Consider the following 26,022-nt stretch of genomic DNA (forward strand, 5'->3'; position numbering starts at 1 on the left):
TAGATCCATTTTGACCTTCAGTTGAGACAAGGCCATTTCATGCGCCGTCCATATTTGTCCACCCTGACAAGATAAGCAGGACAGGAATATATCAACACAAAATGGTTTTTATCTTAATGCATTTCTGGTAAGAACAGATAGGAGAGTGAGACAGACAGGAGAGAAGTAGGTTTACACTTTGTGAAAAGGAAAAAAAGGAAACACAATCTAAAGAGTTCAATGTCAATGAATGCCACTGTTCTTGTTTTTAGTATGTTTTTGTTCAATACACTACTCAAAATCTAAATTTATGTACGTTTTTTAAAGATTATTTAAATTGAGTGTGTTCATGCAAGACTGTAACAACTGTTATTTAATCTGGGCTGCAAAGACTTATTTAACACAGACCTTTGAAAAGTACATAAAGTCCTATGTATAAACGAGTATCTTTTTAAAAGTTAAAAGATACTTTAACTTTTTTCAGGTAGTCATAATTTGGGTATTTACAGGGACGGCGAGGCATTGGCCGCTTTCCAAAAAGTTGAGCTGAAAGTTTGAAGGAAACATTTCCAGTTTCAGGGATTTCAGCATGACTTATTTTTCCCCACATGACTCGGTTGACATTCATCCTGCCCTTTTCTTCTTTAGAACCGTTGAAGGCCAAGCCACCTTATCGCCAACCTGCCATTTCGGATGCAAACCTTTAACCTTTTCACGCTAAATGATCCATCATCTGCTTCAGTGCCCCTGTTGCCGTCCTCCATGGAAAAACTTGAAATAAGTTTTTAAATATTAAAAAGTGCCGCTGACTTATACGCAGAGTGAGCTTTGAAGACAGGAAAAGTGTCATTTTTGACTTTTAGAGGCTTAAATTGAGTCAGATTGCAAAAAGGTGGCATTTCTAAATAAAAAACAAAAAACAACAACAACAAAAAAAACACCTTTCCAGGTTACTTAGCGAGTTTGCATGTGGGCAAGTGAGTGTGATGTGTATTTAAATCGATGCATGAATCCTGAGGTGTGGTAAGAAAAGCTTAGAAAGGAAACCCTTCATCTATTTAAAAGAAGTTATAAAGCTTCCTAAGCTATTGAGGTGGGGTAAGAGGAAGTCAATGTGCATATCTCTTTGTGGAAAGCAAGTGAGGAAGTGAAGCAAGAAAAAAAAGTTTGTGTTTATAAATAAAAGATCAGCACAATCCACTATGAATTCTGAAAACTGAACTAAAACTCCCTACATGGTCTTAAAATCAAGAATACATCATAACGCAATGATTCTATTCAAAAAAAGGAGAAAGAAAATTAGCCAAAGCACAGAATCCGAAGGGCTTGCTTCCAGAACATGGCAGCAAAACGATGGGTTTACAAAGGCACATCTAAACAGGCGTCCAGAGCAATGCCTCTATGGAAATGTTCAGATCTGTGTATGGCACAAACTAAACAAATCATATCAGCACAAACACCTGCTAACCTGATCTCAGCTTGGTTCATGGGTGAAGTTAAGTTTGTTGCTAAAAACAAGCAAACCAGAGTGTTGCTAGGCACCAGTCCTCAACTCAATGTTTGTGAAAGACTTTGACCAAAATGGCTCCACTTCAGTTCACCCATTCACCTGCTTGTACTCCATTTCTCACATGTTGTTGTTTTGATGTTTTCCTTTTCTGGTTATCAACTCTAAACAACCACTGTGGTTTCAGTGTTTTTAACTTTTCCATATTCGTGTACTTCTTGTGGTAGTTCAACCTATTTGGTAAATAATAGAGATAAATATACAGTTCTGCGACAGACTGGCGACCTGTCCAGGGTGAACCCCGCCTCTCGCTCGGAACATTAGCTGGGGATTGGCACCAGCAACCCTCCCGACCCCATTAGGGACAAAGGGGGATTAGAAAATGGATGGATGGATGGAAATATACAGTTCAACATTTTCTCACCAAGCAAAATCCAGTCAAGACTTTGGGGGGGCTTCAAAAGCAGACTGCTGGTCCAAAGTCGTCATGTGACATGAAAGGATTCTGCATTTCATCTGGAAATTAAGTTCCCAAAGTTTAGAGGAAGAGTGGAGAGGCAAAGAATCCACGTTTGCTTAAAGTCCAAAGTGATGTTTCCACAGTCAGTGATGATTTGGGGTGCCATGTCAAACCTAGTGGGTCCACTCTGTTTTTTGAAGTCCAGAATCAATGCAGTCACCTACCAGGAGACTTTAGAACACTTTTTTGGCACCTGCCCAGACTGCCAAAGGTAATATCTGGTTCAGTGAGCATGGCGTCACTGTGCCTGATTGGCCAGCAAACTGGCCCGACAAAAACCACAAAGAGAATCTATGGAGTTTTGTCAAGAGGAAGAAGAGAGACACCAGACCCTGCAAGGCGTGTAACGGATTGCTGCTGTCAAAGCAATCTGCTACACCTACACAGTGCCACAGGATGACCACCTCCATGCCACAGAGCATCGATGCAGTAACTTATGCGAAATGAGCCCTAATCAGGTATTGGGTGGGTAGAAAAGAACATGCTTTCCACAAATCTAACATTTCAAAATAACTATTGTGTAAACTCCTGCTAGTGGTATTATTTACCAACGTTACATAATTCCACTTCTTTGTCATAACCTGATGAGATAAAAACAAATTTTCATGTGAAAAAATAAATAAAGTTGACAAGCAACCTATTAAAACAGAGCTGGGAAAAAATGCATGAATTACTGATTTGAGTAAAAACTGTGGGCCAATTTTCTAAAAAGTCAAAAAGAAGATGACGACTGTGTTTACTTTTAACGATTACAAACTTTAGCTCACTGCAAGTGACTTTCATTTCATGAGAATAATATTTAAGATGTTTCTTCTTTGTTTTGGCATTCTGACACTCCCAGTTCTGAACCCTCAGTGAAGCCCTCCATATACCGAGGAAAGCTTTAATGTCTTTATATCTGTGGCCTCTATTCCCTCCCTTGCTCCTCAGGTGGATTTCCAGAGCTCCAGGTTTATCTCGGCTGTCTCCAGTGCCTTAATTACGGCTAGTTTACTGTATTTCTGTGAAGTTCTTCTTCACTGAATCTTGCAGCTGCTCTGATTGAAGACTAACTGTTGTCAGAATTGCATTAATATCAACTTACAATCTTTTTCTTTCAGTGGGGAAACTACTATGTGGGATTTGTTTCCTTCATCATCTTGTAGCCAAGAGTCTCTGCAGGGACTGCTGTTGAGGATTACATCACTTTAATAACTTTGATAGCGCCCATAGGTGAATTTTGAGGGAGTGTTTTCTGTTAGCAGAATTTCAGAGAGTGCACACTGATGCTACGATTTTTGATTAGGCATGCAATTAAACAAGAATATCTCTATATTCCTGCTGAAAGTTGTTTCAAAACGGAGTTCAATACAAACTTCAACTTCTACAACTTTGCAGCAGCCCAGTTAGCACTATGTTGTCTCTTACACCACAAAAAGAAAAAGAAAAGCAAAAAAACACTTCATAATAAATGCATCTTGAGCAGTTGAGGTAGCAGGTCACACCATGAAAAGATGAACAGAAGCAAAGCTGGCTGCTAACAACATGGCGATTCACTTGTCAGTAACATCTCTGAGTCACAGTGCAGAAAATAGACAAAGACTAATATTCAGGCAGGTCTGTTTCCAGTCAAAACATTAGGAGTCGTCATAGTTGTTCTGCAACATCATTAACTTTTTTTTTTTTTTTTTCCATACACACGTGAAGTATTAAAGTAGACAACTGTGGTTTTTTGTCTGAGATTCCCATTTGCCTTATGTCCAGCTTTTCTTCCTGGGCTTCAGGATTAACAACACACATCATACAATAGAAATCATTCAAATATATGACAGATTCAGCCTACATATCAATGAAATTAATTACAATTCATACAAAATGTTGACTAATATATTAGTCATTTCAGTTATATGTTGCTCCTAAAGAGCTTTTACGCTTCTTTTTTTTTAAATTGACTTCTGATGAAGAATAAAGAAAAAGTCTGATTCTTTCACACAGAAAGTGACGGCATCAGGCAAAACGGGTGAAGTTTCCAAAAAAATTAAAAAAAGCTTAAAAATAAAATCTTACAAAAGTTACACTTTGACACATCTGTACTATTCTTTATGCAACCACAGCAACTATAAAAGGTCAACATTTTTCATCCTCAGTACTTCTTACCACCGATTCCCATGTAAAAATAATCATCAGCTCCTGTGTAAATATGAATCGTACAGTTTAAAAGCTAAATGTTTGCCATAATTGCTGAAATGTTTCTGAGATAAGAACTGCTTTGAAAACAATGAACAAAATGTCAGTATATATTACACCTGGATAACATTACCTAGACGTTATCTGCTTGGGAATCCATGTAGTGGTGCATTTAAAACAAGACCTCAGAAATCTTCATCATGTTAGTCAGGTGCAAAAAAACATCAGTAAAAAATATGAAGGGATCCAGCGATCAGACTTTTATTTTTTCCACTGTTGTCCGATTTTTTGGCTTTACTGTTATTACCAAACAAATTCTGTTAAAATATGTTCAAAAACACAAGATTAACAAAAACTTATAATATTGACCTCCTAATTGAAAGTGTGTCTATTGTAAGGTTGTACGTCATGAAGGCATTATGTTCTGATGTGTATATGAAAGAAAAATAAATAAATAAAAAATTATATATATATATATATAAGATGAGAAAATGTAATGATCCTTTGGAAATCCCCCAGATCGTTCCACCAACCACGACTCCATCAGCTCGATCTCAGGAGTTTGTGTTTACGAAACCACGTTGCCCATTTGATTTAAAATTCGCTGCATCAATTTGTTTTGAAACAACTTTTGACGGGACAAATTCTAAGACTATGCTTCAGAATGTTTGTTCCAAGACTCTCGTGGTTCTTCTCGCTATGAAATGTAGTTGAGGAGATGCATAATGGCGGAGCGCACACAGAGGGAAATAAGTGAAGCAATTTCATGCCTTCGTGCTCCAAATGGAGTGCAGGGCTGATAATTTAATCAGCAGCAAAAGACTACTCCACAACTTTAGCCACTTCACCCATTGTTCATTAAATTGTTGTTGTTTTTTTTTGAGAGAAAATTGACTTAGAAAAATATATTCTAAACATTCAAATAGACAAAAAAAAATAAAAATAAATAACAGAACATTTGGAAGACTATAAGTAGAGCACAAAACAAACTTTTTTGATGAATTTAATTACAACAACTACCCAATTGTGAATGGTACTGGGTCCATGTAAGCCACTCATTTGGGTCATAATGAAAAGAACAAAACATGTTGTCCTGGACAATGTAATGACTTTGAATTGAATCTCAGACTTTAACAAAGATCCATTTTCTACCTTAGTTTCATGTTTCATTTTCACAATTCTGGCACAGACAATGATGCCATTGTGTGATGCCATATTCTGAGAGATTTCTGTTCAAAAACAAATGCGTATTATCAGTATGTTATTTGAATAAACAGGAGAAGGAAGGAAGTCACTCACAGATGGAAAAGAATGTAATAAAAAATCTCAGAAATAAACACAGGATGTACAATACATTTGAGCAACTCTCTGATTTCTTATCTTCAAAGATGATCAAAAATACTGACCTAATCGATACACAATGATTAATCATGTAGATCATTTTACTGTCATTTTATACTTAGTAAAAATTCTTTAAAAACATTTTTTTCTATTTTTCCCTCCAAACCCTTTTCCTACATTATGAAAAAAGTCAAATTAGCCCAAACTTTAATTTGCAGGTTTGTGTGTTGCAGACAGGTTTGTTAGAGACAGACTTTGTCTCTAACAGACATAGAGACATAGTCTGTCTCTATTTGAAACTCTGTTTTCAAATTTGAGAAAAAAAAAAAATCTGCTTCCTGAAAAAATGCACATTTATGTAAATGTATTTTTTTTTTAAGAAAAAGAAGATAAAAACAGTGTAAACAGACACTGTCTCATAGTCTCCCTCTAGTGGACAGAAATAATATAAATAAGGAAAAAAATGCTAGCAGACTGAGGCCATTATAAACAACAAAAGAGTCCATTGAAAAGGTATGATAGACATTCTTCTGCAGAGCCAGCAGACTTTGTTTCCTTCATTTCTCTGCCTCATTGCCTGCCCTCCTACAGCCATCCTATCAGTGTTTCTCTCATCCCTCCTGATCGTGCCCCACCTCCTGGGTGGATTCTCGCTGTGCTCGCTCTGAGTAGGGAACATAAAAACAGACACATAGCGGAGGAAAAAAAAAAAAAAATCCCACAGCCTCCCACATTCTTTATTGACTTCATATGTAGCTGTTTTTCATGGTGTTCATAAAAGTCAGTGTAAATTCTGCACTCTTCCTGCATGAGCAGCTTCATTACATCTGAAAATCCAGAATCCTAAGACATTATAACGCGCTCCCATGTTAGAAGTAGAAGTTCATTAATTCGATCTCCTTCCCATTTCTCTTTTATTTAATTCTTTTATATTTCTACTATCCCAGCATCACGTAATTATATTATTAAGGTCTATTCAGAATTGTCTTTTATTTCAGTAGAAATAATGTCCTAAAATGGTGAAACCAACATTTGGATTATTGGAAAATTTAAGTCAAAGCAAAAGAAAAGTGTCTGTTCATAAATGTCTTGATTTAGACAGTTTGCTAAACGGCCCACATTATTATCCATGAAACTAATTCAACATCTAAAGTTTCCCTAAGGAGAACCGTGATTACTTTATTACTGGAGGCCGTTGCACATCACAATGTTACCGGTGAAACATTTTACAAATTGATGACATATCCATAACTATGAAAGCCCCAGATTACTTTGTATGTAGGCAATGAGTCATATTCTTTTATTCATTGAATAGAAAAAGAGCGTAAACAAAACAGTGCTGAAGGGTTTCCCCCAGAAAACTTTGTAAGCCCGGTGGTCGAGGCGCTGGGACAGTCAACCAGCTGGCTGCCAAAAATGTTTAAAGTTGACAGAAAATTTGAAACTATCACCTGATCATTCTGGCATTATTGGAAGACTTGAAGAGTAACACCTGAACACCAACACTAAAATCTTTAAAAAAAAAAGGCAATAATTAAAAAAAAACAACAACCAAAACATTAAAAAATAAAATAAACAATGCCAAGTTTGTTGGGGGCACAAGTAAAGCCTGGTGGCCCGCCAGGCTTATAAAAGACTGTGGGAAACCCTGGTACTGCTTCTTTGCTTTGGTGAGATGCAACTCAGTCCATACATGTTTATATGTATGCGATATTGTGTCACACTCTTTGTAAGGGAGTGTATGTGTTTTGTAATCTCCCCTTTCTGCCTAGCAACCTCAAAGCATTTGGTCCAGTCACAATCTGATATTAACAGCTGCTTTTTCTTTTCTAACACTCAGCACACATTCACTCATAACTCACGCTTATTTCCACAATAGCAACAGATGGGTGGCAATATGGCAAGCCTGTGGAATATTTACTTGCGTTTGCTTAGCCGAATTCCCTGCTCAAGATGTGTACAATGGTTAGTGATGATAAACAGCAGGTGATAAATAAAAATAAACAACAATCAGCAAAGGAAAACAAAGCCTTAACCAGAGCATGCAGAGCTGCTGCAAGGCGAACAAAAAGCCACGTCTGCAACACTGTTGTAGATCACTAATTATTTCTAGGAAGCATTAGGCACTCTAATAGCGCATTGATTACTGCTGGTGTGGGGCCACATCACCAACACTGTGGCCCGGGTTATTCTGGTGAACCCAGAAAGTGCAGATGTCTTTGAAACACCTCATTAGGTGACACTACAGCAAGGCGCCGCGTTACACCTTGTTCGGTTAAGACTGTCATCATCCACAATGAAACGATTCCGTATTCTTAGCTTTTGTGGGAATTGCAAACATAATCAATTACAACTCATTGATATTACAATGAACTATAAATGTCAAAGTTGGGGGAAAAAACGGGTCTTCATAATGATTAACTATGATAATTGTCTATTTGTGGCCTTTTGATACAGAGACAAACATGTTTTTTGCTGTGAAAAGAACAGAAGATGTTGGTGTTGAAGATGTCAATGTGATCACTTTAAAAAGAAAAAGGAAACATTATGTGGAAATATTGTGGCTCTTAAAGGTGCAGCACGCCGCTTTTATATAAATAAAATTTCACATATTTATGAAAGCCGTCACCATATTGTGACAGTACAATATGAGACAGACGATCTGTAGAAAGATCAAGTTTTTCCACTTCCTCTGAGTTAGTACGGCCATCTGAAGATACGGTCAAAAACAACCAATCAAGCCAGAAAGAGGGCCTTAACGCTGCCACTCAACCTCATGTACCCGCTGCTAAATGTGCTAATGACAGAGAAACAACTTACAGTTACTGGAAAACCATTTATCCGCATGGGAGGCCATGCTAACTAGCCTTAGCATTCACAACAGGATCTGCTGACGGGGAGAAGCTGCATCAGAGCAGAGAAGAGGTGTCATGACGGACAGCGCTAAGACCCGCCTGCTGGCTCTGATTGGTTGCTTCTAGTTAGCACAGGGAGAAGGCAGAGGAGTTTTATTTATTTTTTTACATATCTGTCTTCAACTATGCTGTCATGGACAATGACAGTTTCAAAAAAAATACGTCACATGTTGCAACTTTATGCCAGAAAGTTAAACTTGGTCACAAATGGGTTTTCCCAAATGATAATGATCCCAAGCTCACCTTCGTGAACCCGACTTAAAAACCTGCAGCAACTAAATGGCTGACGTTGTTTGAAAATTACCTTCGGAGAAAATGAAAAACATAATTTTCAGCCTCAGGGCCAGATGCCTTCAGTATGACCAGAGCTCCATTACCTGCTTTCCTAAAACAGTAAACATGCTGCATGCTGACAGTGTGATGGAATAGTGAGTTTTGTAATGGAACAACAGGGCACCTATTACGCATTTCACTGCATTTGAATTACATGTTGTGGCATGAGCTCAAAAGGTTTCTCAATTTTTTGTTTTTTCGTTTTGCCCCTTCAACAAAATAGGGAAGTACAGGAAATGTCAAACAAAATGACATGGAGATACATCAGCTTAATAAAAAAAAAAAGAAAAAAAAAAAGGGGAACAGTTAACAACCTTTTACATTTCAAAATAACAGCAGCAACATTTGAGTTTCTTGAATGTTTAGACTCAGTAAAGTGTTGGACTCGTTTTAGGATTTGTTTGTAATTAGTCTCGCAAAAAATTTTTTAAATTTTATTTTGCATTTAGAAGCGTAGCCTAAAATGGCCTCATTGTAAAACAGTGAGGCCATGTTACTAGCAGAGCCTGAAATTCACTTTTTAGACTGGCAGGAGGACAGAGGGTCATTATTTATGAACTTGATTATGGGCCTTATATTGTTTGACAAGCAGCTCTAATCTGTAATCTCCTCTAACTTCCTAGTTGTTATTTTAGCTCTTTAAGAGACTCATTTTGTCTCTTTACCTGTTGGGTTTGCCCTGCTTTATCTCTTCCACATAACAACACAGGGCTTAGAGGAAAAAAAAAAGATTGTAAGCATGGAAAGCTATTCAGGAAGAACTGGTACTAATTGTGAGATTAACTACAGATCTCGTCACATTCTTACTTCAGTTGATGACATTAATTGCTTTTCCTTTTAATCTTTTTCCCCATTTGTCATCGCAGCTGCATCTCTGCCTTTTTTTTTCCCCCTTTGGTTTCATGATTCACAACTTTTTCTGTTCTTGTTCTCATCAGCTGCATCTCTCTGCATTGAAAAAAAAATCTTAAATAGTAAAATTAAAATTTTAATTCTATGATTCACCATCATTTTTCTGCAGACCTTATGCTTTCTTTTTCTAAACCCTGTGCATTTTTTTTGTTGCATAAATACAGTTTGGTATATTAGCATATTTGTGGCGCTTTCTCTTCAACAAAAATATTATTTTATGGTAAAATAACTTTTATGGCAATATTCAGAACATAAAGCGAACATCTGAGAGGTGTTCTCGCTTGCAACGCGAAACTTACTTTTGTTTTGTTTTTGTTTGTTTTGTCTGTACAATTCAGGTTTTAAAAATGGGACACATCCCTCTCTGTCTTCATGTGGTTTTTCTTTAGCTTCTCCTTTGTTGCCCTGGAACAATGTGTTGGTCACAGTGTTACATCCACTTACCCTGGATGTGATGAAGGAACACTGTACCCTTAGCAGAAAAAATACCCCCCCCTAAAAGCCAACCACTCTTCATTGTTTCCATTAGGCTAGAGTAAACTGCAGTCAAAACAAAAGTCTGCACATTTTCAAGGCGTAAGAAGCAGCAAATGTGGCTTTGAAAGGATGGACGTGTGATCGTTTGCAAGTGTAAATTTAAAGCTGGCTCCAGTTCCAGCAAATGCAACACCTCCCCATGTCCACTTTCTTAGAGTAACAAGAGTTTTGATTGGTATATTTCCTCCAGCCAAATAAACGTCACATCTGATTGTCTCTCAGAAGTTTGTAGCACTTATTTCCAGTGGTACGCTGTCGTTAAAAATGCTGCTTCCAAGCAGCACAGGAAAGTACAAACTTGAATTCAAATATGCTATAGATTGTTCCCATAACCAAGGTTGCTTGTTATAGTTGGCACGCTTTCCCTTTCTCCTCTTGTTCTCAATGATTCGCCTTTGTGTCCAATCAATAAGAGATGAAACGGGGCTGGGCTAATTGTCCTAGTTGTCCTTTTTGTGTTCCAGGGAAAAGGGAAGTGCATTGGAAATCCAATCACAAGACAGCAAACACTAAGATTATGTGCTTTCTGAATGGGTTTAATGGGGTTTTGCTCACACACTTTAGATTGGGGCAAAACTACTGTTTGAAAGTTGTCAATATATCTAAAGTGAATAGTGATTGGTTTTTAGTATGTCAGCAAGGAGATAAGATAAAAGGATTTTGACCCACAATCAAACAAAGTTGCTACATAATAACACCAATGTAATGGTAGAATATCAGAACATAATCAAGAGCAAAACTGCTAGACAGGAGAAATTAATAGAGAAACTTTAAAGTCGTGTCTAACAAGTGAAAATTACCCTTAAAGCTCTGCAGGCTGCACTTCTAGAGCCACACTTTAAAGATACCTTGCCTCAAGCTAGGTTTTAATGACTTCCAAATATTTAGACACTTTGCTTTTTCTGCGTTCTAGGTAATTAGAGAAACATTACCTCCTTTCATACTTTATCTAATTTAGTTTTGTTGCCTACAGTTGATCATTTTAAAGAATTGTTCGTTTGAAGGTTGGTGGAGATTACGTTGAAGATATTTCGAAGACCATTTTAAGAAACTGGGTAGAAAATCTATGTTCAACTTTATGCATAAACAACTCAATTACATTTTTGGAGATTAACGTTACAATCTGCACTCTGAACCAGAGTAAAGTGTTGTTCATCCAGAGTTATAAATTCAGTCAGCTGTAATCCTTTCTGTCCTTATTGTTGGGAACTCTGTCAAGAGTTTCTTCCAAACTGACTTTTTTTTATATACTTTAACTGAGTGAACTAATTGTATTCTGCCAAATATTTAAATTTGTTTTAACTGTTCAGTTAAATCGGTGGCATTGACAATAACCCCTTTTACTACAACAGTGTGAAATACCCTATTTGCAAAGCTGCAAGTGGCAAGAGAGTGAGATTTATTACCCGTACTTCCACAGTTCAAAACTGCAAAGATCTTGGCAACAACAGTTGCAAGAGCAGCATCTGTTACATTTCTTGACTGACTGTGATTACTGGGTCAGCAGTGTCTCCCCACCGGTTTGCATCCAGAGTCTCCGTCGCAGTTTACTGTTTTAGGTTTTGGCTCGGCTACATGTTGACCTTTGAAGTAATTCTAGTAAATCCAAACTCAATTCCAGAGATGGTATGACAAACGGAGAGAGTAGAAGTAATCTGGCAACAAAATGTAAACACGAAAAACAAATGTCCACGGAGCGCTGGGAGAGCGTTAGCAAAGGAATGTCAGACAGAAAAATTACATTTTGATTTGTAACTATTTGACAGTCAACTAATGAAGAGCCGGACTTTCTTCTACAATATGGCATGAATCACCCAGTGAATTGCATATATTCTTATATATGCAATTCTGCATATATTTTTATATATGCAATTCACTACAAGCATTGTCACTAAAAATACAAGCAGGCAATTTTGAACTGTTAGTATCTTTAGACACCTGACCTCTACCAAAACAAGTACAATATTTAAAATGTAAGAAGTAGCTATGAAAAACAATTACTAAGAGAATAATTGTTATTTGCCAATCTGAACCTTGGATTCTCACAAATCTGACTTGATATTCCTTCTGGACATACTGGCAAAATTCCACCAACATTAACCAAGCCTGAAAAATGTGTCATTTTAACTAAATTATCCTATAAATAAACTTCCCCTCCCCCATCTAATTTGTGTAAATGTAACAACTTGTACTCTTATTCCTGCTACAAAAGCCCTATTTTAAACTGCCAATTGCCCTACCTGATCTAACTAAAATAATAAATTCAAATAAAACCCCTTCTTGTGACACTTAGCTTGAAAGGGCTTCTGCATTCACTTTAGCTTTCCGACATACAAGCATAGGTAGCTCCATCAAAGCAGTGTGATGGAGAGTGGGAAGGGGCAAAGAGTATGATTTCTCCTCTGCTGCCCTGGCTGAAGGCTAAGTCTCTCTGAGGAGACCTGACCTCAAGGTATTGATGGAGAGAAGGCGGCACATAGGGAGGGATAAGAAGATGAAAGAGGAGGCGATATTGATTGAAGAAGATAGTTCATCTCTGCTGTGTGTCTTGTTCAGGAGGTGTTGAAGACCTCTAAACCAAGCCAGAGTTATAGCATCACCACAGCAATTTGGCTGATTGGAACTTCTCTCACTGTTTTGCTTATTTTTCTGCCCTCTTAGTCAAATTGGTGTTCTGATATTCATATATTCTTGTTCAGGTCGACAAAAGCCCTGCTGGCACATGCAGGGTCCATTCATGTTTATGAAGTGGGTGGTTTTTTGTTTTTTTATAATTCTGCCTGAAATTAGAAGAAACAAAATTGAACAATTAACTGCTTTGAACTTTAACCTCTGTTTTGCTCCCTTATTGCGTCCCATACACCTGACATTGGTTTGCTTCATGTTGATGAAGTTTGACGTCTTATTCAAAAATAATAATAAAAAATAGTGAAATTTTTGCATGTGATACGTCATATCCAAAAATTGTGCAAAAAAAAAAAAAAAATCAAATCAATTGCCACTGACTTACAAATCAAGGCATCACAATATATTTCTAGGGACAGATGCAGAAAGAAAACACTAAAAAATAAGAAGCACTTCAATTTTGAAAGGTGATTTCTGTAAAGTTTGAGCACCATTGTACATCCGTAATTATTTTCTTCAAAGGCAGTATTCATTCTATGTTTGTTTTGTTCTTACTCTGCTTCTGTAGTGAAGTGCTTCTTGCTTGGACAACAAACCAGGTTTGTTTTCACGACTTTCTGCTTCTATTAGAAAACAGCAGAAGTTTAGAAGATCTTGCAGGTTTGGAACAACAAAGCCAAAACACTTGAGGTTGGGAGAACATTTCCGTCCATATAATTCTCTACTTTCATTGCGTTTGTTCTTCTTGACAGAAAGACGCAGCTGGTCGACATTATCCTCTCACTTCAGTATTATTTAGTCAGTCATTTGCTAAAGGGAGATGCCAAAGAAATGCAAAGCACAGCACTTTTTCTAAAGCAATTACACTCTACTGAAAAGCTTCAAAGCGATATGAAAACAGAATATATGAGCCTTAACGTGGCTTCTGGATGGTTTCAAACCAGACATAGCAATCCATAGCGTAGCTTTTGTTAGGTCTTTGCTGCTCTGTTTTTCCCTTGTCTACTGATACAATAACCTAATTCCGGGTCTGTTATTGTTATTGTCTTATTTATCAGCTTCAAACCCATAAAAATAAAAAAAATAAAAATCACCTGCTGGTAAGTCTGATCTACATACTTTAATGTATTTTTTTTTTGCTTTTTAAAAAAAGATAAGAGCTAAACTGGAGTTTATTCTTAGTTTCCAAATTTCCTAGAATATATTTTTCCCCAAGCATTGTTGTCCATCCATCCAATTTTGTATACTCTCGTTCCTTAGAGGGGTCAGGAGGGTTGCTGGTTCCTATCCCCAGCTACGTTCCAGGCGAGAGGCGGGTTTCACCCTGGACAGGTCGCCAGTCTGTCGCAGGGCAACACAGAAAACAGACAGGACAAACCACCATTCACACCTAGGGAGAATTTAGAGAGACCAATTAACCTGACAGTCATGTTTTTGGACTGTGGGAGGAAGCCGGAGAACCCGGAGAGAACCCACCATGCACAGGGAGAACATGCAAACTCCATGCAGAAAGACCCCGGGTCAGGAATCGAACCCAGGGCCTTCTTGCTGCAAGGCAACAGTGCTACCACATTGTTATCCTTGGGAATTAAATTATTTTCATTTTGCAAAAGATGAACTATAAAACGTATTTTTTAACATGCATCAATGTTTCACACAGTGTTTGTGCATCGAGATGAAGGGTGTAAAATGTAGTTTGCCGAGTCAGGAGTGAGTACGGTCCTTTCGCTGCGCTTCATTCGTTTCAATTTCTTTCCTACGCTGTATATTTTTCCAGCTCAGTGTTCTCTGTTTGGTCTCCCGTCCTGCTAGAACCATGTCCAACATTCAGCAAGCCGAAGTGAGTCACTGCTCGCCACTGCCATGCAGAGAGGCTACATATCGTGGCATGAAATTGAAGTTGTTACCACTGTGGTGCAATTTCACAAGCGCTGCTTCTAAATTTAGTCAACCCATGTTAAAATGAATTCATGCTCATACACTGCTGCCTAAACGCGGCTTAAACATTCCCAAGGTCGCGGCCGCCTACGTGTGCAATTGTGCGTTTTCCTTTTTACGTGAAAACTGAAATGTTGACGGACACTTGCTCCATTACCACATATGTAACTGCATTCACCTTCAAAATACCACAAGATTGATGTACAGGTCATTGCTTTGATTAATCACATCAGCTGACAAACCTGTCAGTAAGGTAAATGAAAGACATCTGTGTTATGCCAGCCACATATCTGTACGGTGACCTGAGAGAAAGGTTAGACTCCATACATAACTTCTAATTGTTTAGACTGAGAATAACAAAGGTCACAGATAATAGAAGTTCAATTTAATAGTTTAGATATTAGAGAATAGACCTTCAGTTTATATTGCTATGTTTAAAGCAAAGAGAGAAACACTTTCTAGGTGCATAAAGACTCCATGTTTGTTGCGGCTTCATACATAAAACTGGTTATTTTTGGGGGTCATAGCTGCAACAACTGAGTAGTAATAAACCAACAGCGATGGACAGGCCTGTCACAATAAGCAATAAATTCATTAGTCGCATGATCACTTAAAATGTGGTGGATGATTTTGAATGAGCGGCGCTCCTGCTCCGTTTGCTGGGCCGATGAGGAGGAGGGAACTCTTCGATCAGTTAACTGCTGTGCTCCTGGTCTCCTCAGAGGGTAGCATGAACGCCACACATGAGGAGGACCAAGTCAGAGAAACGCTGGTTCAAAAGCCGATCATGACAGATGCAGTTTTGGGACTTTGAACTCAAACCGAATGACCGGGATGAACCACTGAACCTGTGAGCTGGGGTGTTCAATCAACAAAATGCAAAATGGATCACACTAAAGCTTGATAGCTAAAGAAATGCTGCCGCTCTAATCACATTGAAAAGCCAGAATGTTGAAAAATGCTGCACACATTTGATACCCAGGCCACAGCAGGAAGTTTAAACTTCTTTTCACAATATCTCCTGTTCTCCCTGTCTGAGTGCAATGATTAATATATTTTAAAGGGCATGTTTGTTTCCACAGACTTCATAATCCATTTGATTTGTTTTTGGTTTTATGTGTTTTGGATGCTTAAAATGTCTCTCGGTTCCAGTGTAAAATGTTCTTTAGAGATTAGTTTATTGGTCTTAGAGAGTGTGTACTTGCACCATTAATTAGTTTACAATGGTCTGAAAACAACAATATTATCATAATAATTTCTGGGGCAATTAATTGGCTAGCTTAATTTGTTATGACAGACCTACCTACCTACCTACCTACCTACCTACCTACCTACCTACCTACTGTTGAACCAAATATACTATCGATGAATCGGAAGCATGTGATCACACGTGCAGAAAATCAGCCGACACAAATAATCAGACTTTACTTATTTTATTTTTTTTAGCGCTAAAAAGAAAGAGACGCTTACCCTCACAGGCTAATTTGTTGTGACGTGAATACACCGGGATTAAACAGCATCTGATCAAAAACGGACGATCCATTCTTTATATCTAAGACACGCCTTACTGGTCGTCTGATGAACTACGTCAGCTAAGGAATGCAATGATATCATGGTGTCAGCTTAAGTTTCACTTCTACTGAAAGCCTTTTGTTTGAAAGTGAAACATGCAAGGTCAAGTTCCATTCCTCCAAAAGCTCTCTGTGCATAAATGAAACATACTATGTGTGAAATACAGCTGTATGTGCATGAGTACACGTGCAACCCTGGATAAGCGTCTCAACACTATCTATCTATCTATCTATCTATCTATCTATCTATCTATCTATCTATCTATCTATCTATCTATCTATCTATCTATCTATCTATCTATCTATCTATCTATCTATCTATCTATCTATCTATCTATCTATCTATCTATCTATCTATCTATCTATCTATCTATCTATCTATCTATCTATCTATCTATCTATCTATCTATCTATCTATCTATCTATCTATCTATCTATCTATCTATCTATCTATCTATCTATCTATCTATCTATCTATCTATCTATCTATCTATCTATCTATCTATCTATGACATTAAATGGTAAACTTGACAAGCATTTAGCACAAGACCCAGTTTCACAGGTTCAGTTGTTCAAGCTGATAAATGACACTCTGTAGGAGGAAAGCCTTGTGCAGATTCTGGATAGAGATAAAACATTTTATCAAGCCACATTTCTGTTTGTCTTCCTTCCTTAATGAAGACAGACAGAAAACAAACATTGACCAGATGCAGTCCAAGATACCAATTTAACTTCAGCAGCTCAGTCTAGACTCCACTCTCCAGGAGAGTCTTCACCTTCAAACATGTAAGTAAAACGTCTCATGCATTCATAATGTGGCTACAAAAAAAACCTCACCAGTATATAAGAACCAAATAACAGCTAAGGTGGGTCGGTGAAAATGGCAGTGTGAAGAAGTCTCAAGAGTGAACGAAGCTTCGAAGATGCAAGATATTTAAACTTTTCGTCCGCCATCTTTATTTCTAGCAATTTCTCATCCTTTGATTTACGTGTGCACCTCGTCTTTTAATGCTTCCAGCTTTTTCACACCCCCCCGTCCGTATGCCACTGATAACCTGTTGGACAGCTCATTAGTTTTAAATGGGTTTCAGTCCACTCATTACATGTCCCATTTACCTTCACTGCATAACACTCAACTTTTCTTAATAAGAGGGATAAAAGAGAGCAGAGGGAGCTGTTTGGAGAGCTGTGAGGGACATCAAGCAGGTGTAAACAGAACGGCAACGACAACAGCCAACACCGACACTAATGTACACGAATAGGCATAACAGAAAGTCATCTGTGTCTAAAGGTGACTGTGTCAGTGTTCAATAAATTTAAAACTATTTATTTATATATCGTCTAAAAACTCTGAAAAGACACTTTTGTATTTTCATAGAATCCACAAAACAAAGCAATTATGGGAAATCTTTGGGAATCTGACAAATACTTTTACAGCGCTGAAAGAGAAGATAACTTTCAGGCACATTTCTTTATTTTCTTTATGTTTTTAACCTCATTTTCGTGTTTTTGCCTTGTCCTATTGTTTTTTAGACAAGGACTCAGCAGATGAGTCCTCAGGCGCTTTTTAAGCAAGTAGAAGCAGGACTGGCCCAAGGTCGATCGGGGCCTCAGGCAGAATATTATTTAGGAGATGACTTCCTGTTAAAAGCATCACCACCGTTAACAGCGTTTCAGTATGGATTCGGTGGAGGAAGAGCTGAGTTTAGTTGGCCGACTTTAGAAGCAATCACTGAGAATTGGTTATAATTTGCTGAGGCGCATTTGAGTACAAATCAAATTCAAACACAAAGCTTAAACTCACAGCATCAGATTGGTTTTTGTGTCAACACACAGTACAGACCAAACATTTGGACACACTTACTAATTGAATTCAATGAGAAGATGTGTCCAAACCTCTGGTCTGTACTGTAGCTACAAACCATATTAGATTATTCTTTGCACTTTGCATCAAACTTCCCAAGTTCTTTAAATCTTACCACAAAATTTTAAATCTGATGCTGAAACTTTTTTTTTTGGGACAGTTTTGTTAGTGTTCTCATTCTCAGTGAAGAAATAGTGAAAATACAGCTCTAATGTTTGGGTTCAAATTTAACACAGACAATTTTAACACCTGAGAGCCGGTACTTTTATGCTCCAAGTAAAATAAAGAGTTTCAGATCATAGGGGCCATGACTGCAATTATTACAATTATTAAAATTATTACCTTTAATTTTAGGGACTGGGAACAGGAACTGATTGAAGAAAATCAGAAGAGAGTAACTCTGTGAAGGTGTGATGTGTGAACACTTGAGTTCATTCAGCAGCTTAGCACTTCAGTGAAGTTTTATTAAGCTACCAATGCAAGAGAATTCAAATTTGTCATTGGAAATTATTTATGTCCAATTACATAAGTCGGTTTATCAAAAATTTGTTTACTAATAAAAATGAGCAAAACTTTTGAGCTTTGGTTTAAATAGTGCAATACCATTAAAAGCCAGAGCTAAATTTAAATTGTAATAGTTTTGCTGTCTTCCTGTGTGACCACTATGAAATAAGACCGTTCTCTCTCTCTCTCCACAGTCTCTCAGTGAAATCTCATGGGCCTTAGAGAAAGCCTCAGCAGGCCTCGATAACCTTACTTCCTGTTTCATATGAACCGCAGCAGAAACGTCTGGACTTGGTTTTATTCTTCAGTCAATCTGGTTCCAGGTAAACATACCACTTTCGCTCCTTCTGCAGAAGTTTTAAATTGCTCGGTGGAAGCTTTGAATGCCAATGTCTGATCTGATGATCGTTTTTAAAGACTTGTCCAAACCAATTCACTCTGTGGATCATGACCTGTTACGCCACAGGCTTTCAGCCTCATAGACAAAAGCTACTGCCGGCTTTTCAAATCATTGTTCTTGTTGTAAAGCTCCCTGATTGCTGCTCCTGTTTTCTTAAAGTCTCCACTTCTTGCCATTGACATGAATAATTTGAGGCAGAACGGCCTGATGCATTTCTCCAACTCTACACCGATGCCACAGTTGTTAGTTGTCTGCAAACATAGCTGCTCTGGTTTCTGATCATGTGCAGCTGGAGTGTTTAATCCCAATAATCGAGAGCCAGATGTTCTGCAACGTTGAAATGTTTCCCTGGTCCAACTCACCTGAGTCAAATGACTGAATCAAATACCAGGACCTGCAACTATAATGGAATTTAATTGTTTTTAAAATAATAAATCATGTAAAAACATGTCAACCAAAAAAAAGGAAAAGTACTCCAAGTATTGTTTGAGGGTTCAGGAAATCCACTTTCTATGCATTTTAAAACTGGGAAGAGTGCAAAACTTTAGGTTTTTTATTTTTTAACAACAGTATGATACATTTGGCTTCGTAAAATAGTTGGTAGTTTGGTGACATACTATGGGATTATATGTAAAAGTATAAGCAGAATAGGTCACACAGAACAATATGCAATGCACAGCTTTCACTTAGCATCATTCAAAGACAAACACACACATCACCCACTGGTTTTATGCCAACAGCTGGTCCCACACTTCACTTTAATATTCATACTTTATCAAGAAAACTGCCCTGGTTGTTTTGTTTTCTGCTTCAGCTGCACTTCAGCTTCGCTGAAGCAACTGACTTTATTTTTTCTGGCTGTAATTTCTCTCCACCACGGTGAAACTCTCTCCTCTCCTCCTCTCTCTCTCTGTCTCCGTCAGTGTCTTCTGTCTTCTCACTTCCTCCTCTTTTGACAGTCCTTATCACCTCCTGCCCCAGTCCTGCTTTTGCCACTATCACTCTTGTTGAGTGTCAGATTTCAGTGCCACTCCTTTTTGTCTCCACTCTCCAGCGTTTTTTTTCTCCACTACCTACCCGAGAACATTTAAAGTACCTCGGTTAATCTCCCACACTTTAACTCTTGCAGAGCCTCCGTAGTGTTTCTCCTATCTACATGTTTTCATATTCCTACTGTAAAAATATATTTTTTTTATCACTCCATTGTGAGGGAATCTTTCAACACCACGTTCTCTCAACCAAGATTAGTCACATCATAAATTCAGGGATGCTCTGGTTGAGTCACATCTATATCCTACAGGGATTTCCATGTAAATGGAGCCTGACTCACCACATTTATGAAAATGTTAGATATTAGATAACTTTTCTTCTTTAAAACCCCTTAATTCTCACCACTAACATTTTTGTTTTTTTTTACACATTTATTAAAACTGTCTGTATGTTGTGGCAGTGCAGTATGAGATAGATAACCTGTGAAAAACATTGAGCTCCTCTGCCTCCTCCCTGCTCAGTTAGAAAACAACCAATCGGAACCATGACTGGTGTGACTGACGCTCGTGAATCAGACTCGTGTACGTGCTGCAGCCTTGTTAATGGCGGAGAAACAACTTAACGTTACAGAAAAACTGTTCATCTGTGTCATCATCGGGGGCCATGGTAGCTAGCTAACTAGCCACAGGCTCTGCTGACGGGGCAGAAAATTTAGTACAGCAGAGTGCACAGGGGAGGGGCTGAGCAGCACATACATGAGGGTGATTGACAGCACTAATAAGCAAGTCGTTAGCTTGCTTCACATACAACTGATAATTATCTAAATATGTACATCAGCATTTCAAAGTCTCAGTTTTTTTTTTTTTCCATGACTTAAATGTTGAAACTGAAGTCTAAACTTGTCACAATGTAAAGTTGATGCACTGGCAAAAGCTGCAACATTAACAGCTCTGTTACTGCATGGGTGTTTCATACCTAGAAGGACATCTAAATAAATGTGAAAATGAAGTGGAAAGGTCCAAGAAATTTGGGCTGGGGGTTTCACTCTTAGGTGATGGTAACAAACTCATTGGGTCTCTGAACCGTGTGTGGAGAATACAGGATAAATATAGCGAAGTGACGGAAGAAAAGAGCATGTGATTCAAAAACTTTGGGTCAAAAGGGGTTTGAGACCCCCCCGACGGGCAAATATAAAATCAACAGACAATTCCACTTAGTGCATATCATTGCCAGAACATAACATTTCTGCAAAAATTTTATTTTTAATGAGTGCAATGCAAATATTTAAGTTTTCTGAGAAACTCTATTTGGAGTTTCATTAGGTGTAAACCATAGTAATCAGTTAAATAAGCATATGTCCAATTGTGTGTGAGTTTCACTGTTTTATTTGTCAAATTAGTGAACTATATGAACTTTTCCATGACACAGACACAAGTAGTGACGTTCTTACTTTAGGTCCTGAAATGGCTCTGCCCTGACATGTGAAGTCTCGACAGAGTGGCTGAAAACCACTCCTTCATCCCCTGTAGAGAGGAGAAAAGGGTCAAATGAGTAAAACCAAAAGCAGTTATTTTGACATCAAATGACACCAACTTCTTCATGCAGTCTTTGCTCCAAATAATAAATCATGTCAATTGTCCTCATGTTGCATCTCCAGTAAAACCTGGCCCTGTGTTCATTTCAGGAGCAGTGTGAAGAAATGGAGGTTAGATCCTGGAAAGTTTATTTTAGTTAAACATTTGTTGCTCCCCAAGTCGGTGCAGACAGGATATTTAACAAAGATGCTAAAAGTAAGGGGGTAAACATGCCCCCACTAATTTTGCTGAGATTTCATTATCCTCCTCCCAACATGCGCCTCCTCCTATTGGAAGAAAAAAGAAAAGGTTGGCTCTGATAAAATGACGTGCTTAGCCCCCTGTGTCCAGCAGCCACCTCTGCAGCTGTGAACAGATGTTTGGCAGTAGCTCTTGCTGAGACGATAGATGGTATATTGAAAGCTCAGCACCGCAGCAAATTTAATACTGCATGAGGCAAAGTCACCGGCGGGCCCGCGGTTAACGAGACGACCAAGTCGGCGTTCAAAGTAGAATTTCCCTTGTAGGAAATTCTGAGAATCAAAACTCTATTTTCTACAAAACTGTGAATATTAGTGTGGGCTTTCTATCGTTTGAGCTCAGCACAATGCAGCTTATCTTGCCAACAGGAATTTGGCATTTGTTTCCAAGCTTGCTTTGGGGATTTTTGTCGCCTCTCTCTTGTTTGCATGAAATGTTTATGAGCTCGTCACCGTCGGCTTGGCGGCACCTTTCCTCGTTCAGAATACCCAGGGTGTGCTTTCAAAGCGCAGCCGGTGACCCGAAACTGGCAAGCCAGCTGGTTTCACTCTGACAAATCCGTGTAGAAATGTCGCTTTTTTTTTAAAACTTTAAAAATACCAGCATACTCAAACAGTGACACGGCGAGCCTGCGCTCAGAGGTTTGCGTGGCTCTTTTGGACGGTCGGTCATTCTCTTCACTCCAACACCCAGGAAAGGACAAAAGCAATCTCCTCCAGCCCTAAACCTCTTTGCCCTCATTCTTTCAGAGTGACTCTAATGGACAAACCTCCCAAATTGCCTTCAGCACTATGTGAGTCTGTGGGAGTGGATTTAGCACAAGTTCACCTTCAAACTTCAATTCATGGGGTTCGTGTGAAGACTTATTTTGAATACCCATCACCAAGATCATAACCAAAATGAGTTCAGAGTGATCATTGAAGGTTTTTCTACTTCTTATTCACTGCAGAACACCAGCTTTTTTCCCCACTTATCAATGAACATTTACTTTTGGCACACTTTATGACATGTGTAAACTTGGGAGATTAGCGTATTTTTTTCGAACAGATGTTGAGTTTTGTCATGACTTCGTATGACTCGCAGTGTGCATGAGTTATTTTTCAGAAAACACTCCAAAACAAACTCTTGGAAAATTGGGAAAATGTGAGAAAAAAATCTTAACTGAACAGCAAGATGTTTAGACGGAAAACGTCTACAATTTAAATGTTCAAGTGTTTGATTGGAAACAGTTTCAATCATTGAAAATCAAACAAAACCGAGCTACTGGAGGATTTGATAATTTGGTGCAGAGGTTGAACACAAAGACTTTCTTAGAAGCGTTAGTGGTCTGATTTAAGTCCCCAAAAACAAAACAAGAACAAACGACAGTCAGTGCTGCCTTGAGCTCATGAGCGCTCCTTTCAAAAAGACAATAAGTTGGTGCAGAAAAGCAGAAAACCATCATGTTTGTGGTAAAATAATGAAAAAGAAAAAAATAATCTGATGGGACACTAGACAAGACAAGTGTGTGCAAGTTACATGAACAATCAGGAGTTCCTGAAATATTTGAAAACCGAAAGTTTATACCAGTACTTTGCACCATTTCTTAAAAAACAGATTAGAAAGAATCTGTATATTTATTGTTGAGCTCGCATATCTTCATATTTAATAATTTTGCACCAAAAGAGTTGTTTTGAGTTGAGAATGTTGCTTATTTTGTCCAAATATTGCTTTAGATCTAAATTTGTTTAGACCCTGCAATTAAAATCTTTAATAACCAACGTTATTCCGTGTTAGTGATATCGCTACGTTCCACAAGAAGAAAACGATGTGAAAGTGTAAAAAACTCTGTCGCAATCTACACAGTATGTGGTATACACTTTACCTGTGACTTTAAGTTTCTCTGTCCCGATGCTGATCTCTTCCTCGTCTGCAGAAAACAGAACTCTCTCGCCATCAGCGCTCTTCACTTCGAACCTCTGACACTGGGCCTCAACCATTTCCGAACCTGAAATAAAAGAAGAAACGTAAACTGTGTTAAATTTAAAACATACCGCAAGAGGGGCAACTGGTGAAATAAAAGCTAACAAGCGAGTGGATGATTTCGTTAACCCGTTCCCTTCACAGGGTCATTAAGTCTTGAGTGTTTCAAATTGAAGAACTACAGAGGAAACTGAACTCCAAACCAGAACATCTCTGACTCTGTTCATGCTTTGACACCACACAAACCATGGAGACTATATTGGGACTTTTTTTCTTTTCGTCAAGAATGTAGTTGAGGAGCTTTTGCAAAGCAAGCTGCCATGAGATGCAGTCAGAAACAAATCTTTAAAAACAAAATGTCCCACTTAAGGAGAAAACGTTTGGTTCTTGTCTCACAACTTTTTACCAAAGAGAACAGGGACAACATTTATGGAAAATTCCCTTAAATATAGTGAAAAATATTACCACTTACACAGTCTGTAAAGTATAACGGCGCTGCCTCTACTGACCCCATCCAAAGCTGAATACATATTACACAAATGAAAACCTCAAAAAAATGTATTGTTTTAATGCATTGTCGGATTAACTCAAAATATAAAAATGCTTTAATAAGCTTTCGCAATAACGGCCTAAAGTAATGGATCAATTCAGGATTTATGAGTACACACATTAGATTAATAAACTGTTCTTTCAATAAATAAGTGAAGTTTTTTAATTAGTGCCTTTTTTCTCTCCTTCATTTATAGGACTTTGTCCGCTTACCAATCAGAATCCTTGTCTGTGTAGCAGCAGGGTTTAATTTTGTTTAACCTCATGCGGACCGTAAATTTCAGTCAACATCAGCAAACGCGGTTGAGCATCTGGTGATGCATGTTAATGTGCATTAGGCAGGGAAGGGTTGGTGTGTTGGGATGAATGACTGATTGGACACGACTGCACCACAGACATGAAGATTTTTGCATTAGCTTTTATGCAATAACTCCTGTTGTAAAAAACGAAACATTGATACCATAACACAGAGTTTCTCCATCAGTTCTTTGTGTTTTAAAAGTCTCCCTGCTGCAGCACAGCTGACTCAAATGATTTCATTAGCTCCTCTCCATGCCAAATTGTGCTGCAAAAGATAATCACCCATTCGTTTAGGTCGGTGTGTGGCAGCAGGGAAATACCTAAAAATGTGTGTTACACAAAAGCATTAGTCAAAAAAAATGACCAATTAATTGTCTGTTTGAGACAGACAACATAGAAAAGGCTTGAATACTACTGGTAGTCTATAGCCTCTAGCTAACTGTTAGCTTAAGTAGCTACAAGTGTTTGTTTTTTTTGTGTTTTTTTTAAAGATTTTATTCCACAAGGGGCTGTTATTCACAGTTATTATTTAAAATAAGCAGAAACAGAAGTGAGGTACAACTTCTTAGGACCCTCAGTAAAGATCCTGAGGTCGTAAGTCAGAAAGCTGTGACAATAGATGGTATAAGCAGCCACAAGCTAGCTCCCCCACCAGCAACGCTAAAGTTAGCATCTGTTTTAGAGCTTCATACCAAGCTAAGCTCAAGGGTTTTAGCTTAATTTTAGTCCAAGTTTTAAACCCACATAATTCCATTCCAAAATATAAAGTACTTAATCTGATACTGGATTGGTATAAACACATGCTGAAAACAGTTTGGTGAAAACTGTTTGAGCGCCTTTAATTAAACAATCCTGTGAAAACTGGACCGGGGTAGACTCTTCTACACCCACGCTTCCCAAACTGTGTCACCAGCACCACTGGCTGTACCGCCTTTGGCATCTCAAGAATCTCCAAAGCAAATAAAAACAAGTAACTTGTGATGAAGAGATAATACGCCTCAACAGCCAAAATGATGAGCTGTTGGCGAATAATAATAATAATAATAATAATAATAATAATAATAATAATAATAATAATAATAATAATAATAAACCTTGCTTCATGAATAACTTGTTATGAACAGTAACTATATAACTAATATAACTATCCTAAAATGCATATATTCAGACTGTTAGAGGAATTATGGTAGCCAGAGAGAATCCATCCACATAGAAAGAGTCCAGGTTGGGATTTGAACCCAGGACCTTCCTGCAAGGTGAAGGGTTCTTAGTTT

The 26,022-nt window shown here is 38.0% G+C and overlaps 1 protein-coding gene across 5 annotated transcripts in view; it reads right to left on the bottom strand.

The window, feature by feature from the left end:
* The window catches only part of LOC122829795 (zeta-sarcoglycan), a 319,206-nt gene that overhangs the window by 29,046 nt on the left and 264,138 nt on the right, over window positions 1–26,022 (bottom strand). For all 5 annotated transcript variants that reach the window (XM_044114642.1, XM_044114645.1, XM_044114644.1 and 2 more), the window contains 2 exons: window positions 23,802–23,924; window positions 21,553–21,625 (listed from right to left, as the gene is read on the bottom strand). In XM_044114642.1, coding sequence (XP_043970577.1) covers window positions 21,553–21,625; window positions 23,802–23,924 — 196 coding nt within the window. The remainder of the gene's footprint in view (window positions 1–21,552; window positions 21,626–23,801; window positions 23,925–26,022) is intronic.

Source organism: Gambusia affinis, linkage group LG04, assembly GCF_019740435.1.
Source record: "Gambusia affinis linkage group LG04, SWU_Gaff_1.0, whole genome shotgun sequence".
NCBI lineage: Eukaryota > Metazoa > Chordata > Actinopteri > Cyprinodontiformes > Poeciliidae > Gambusia > Gambusia affinis.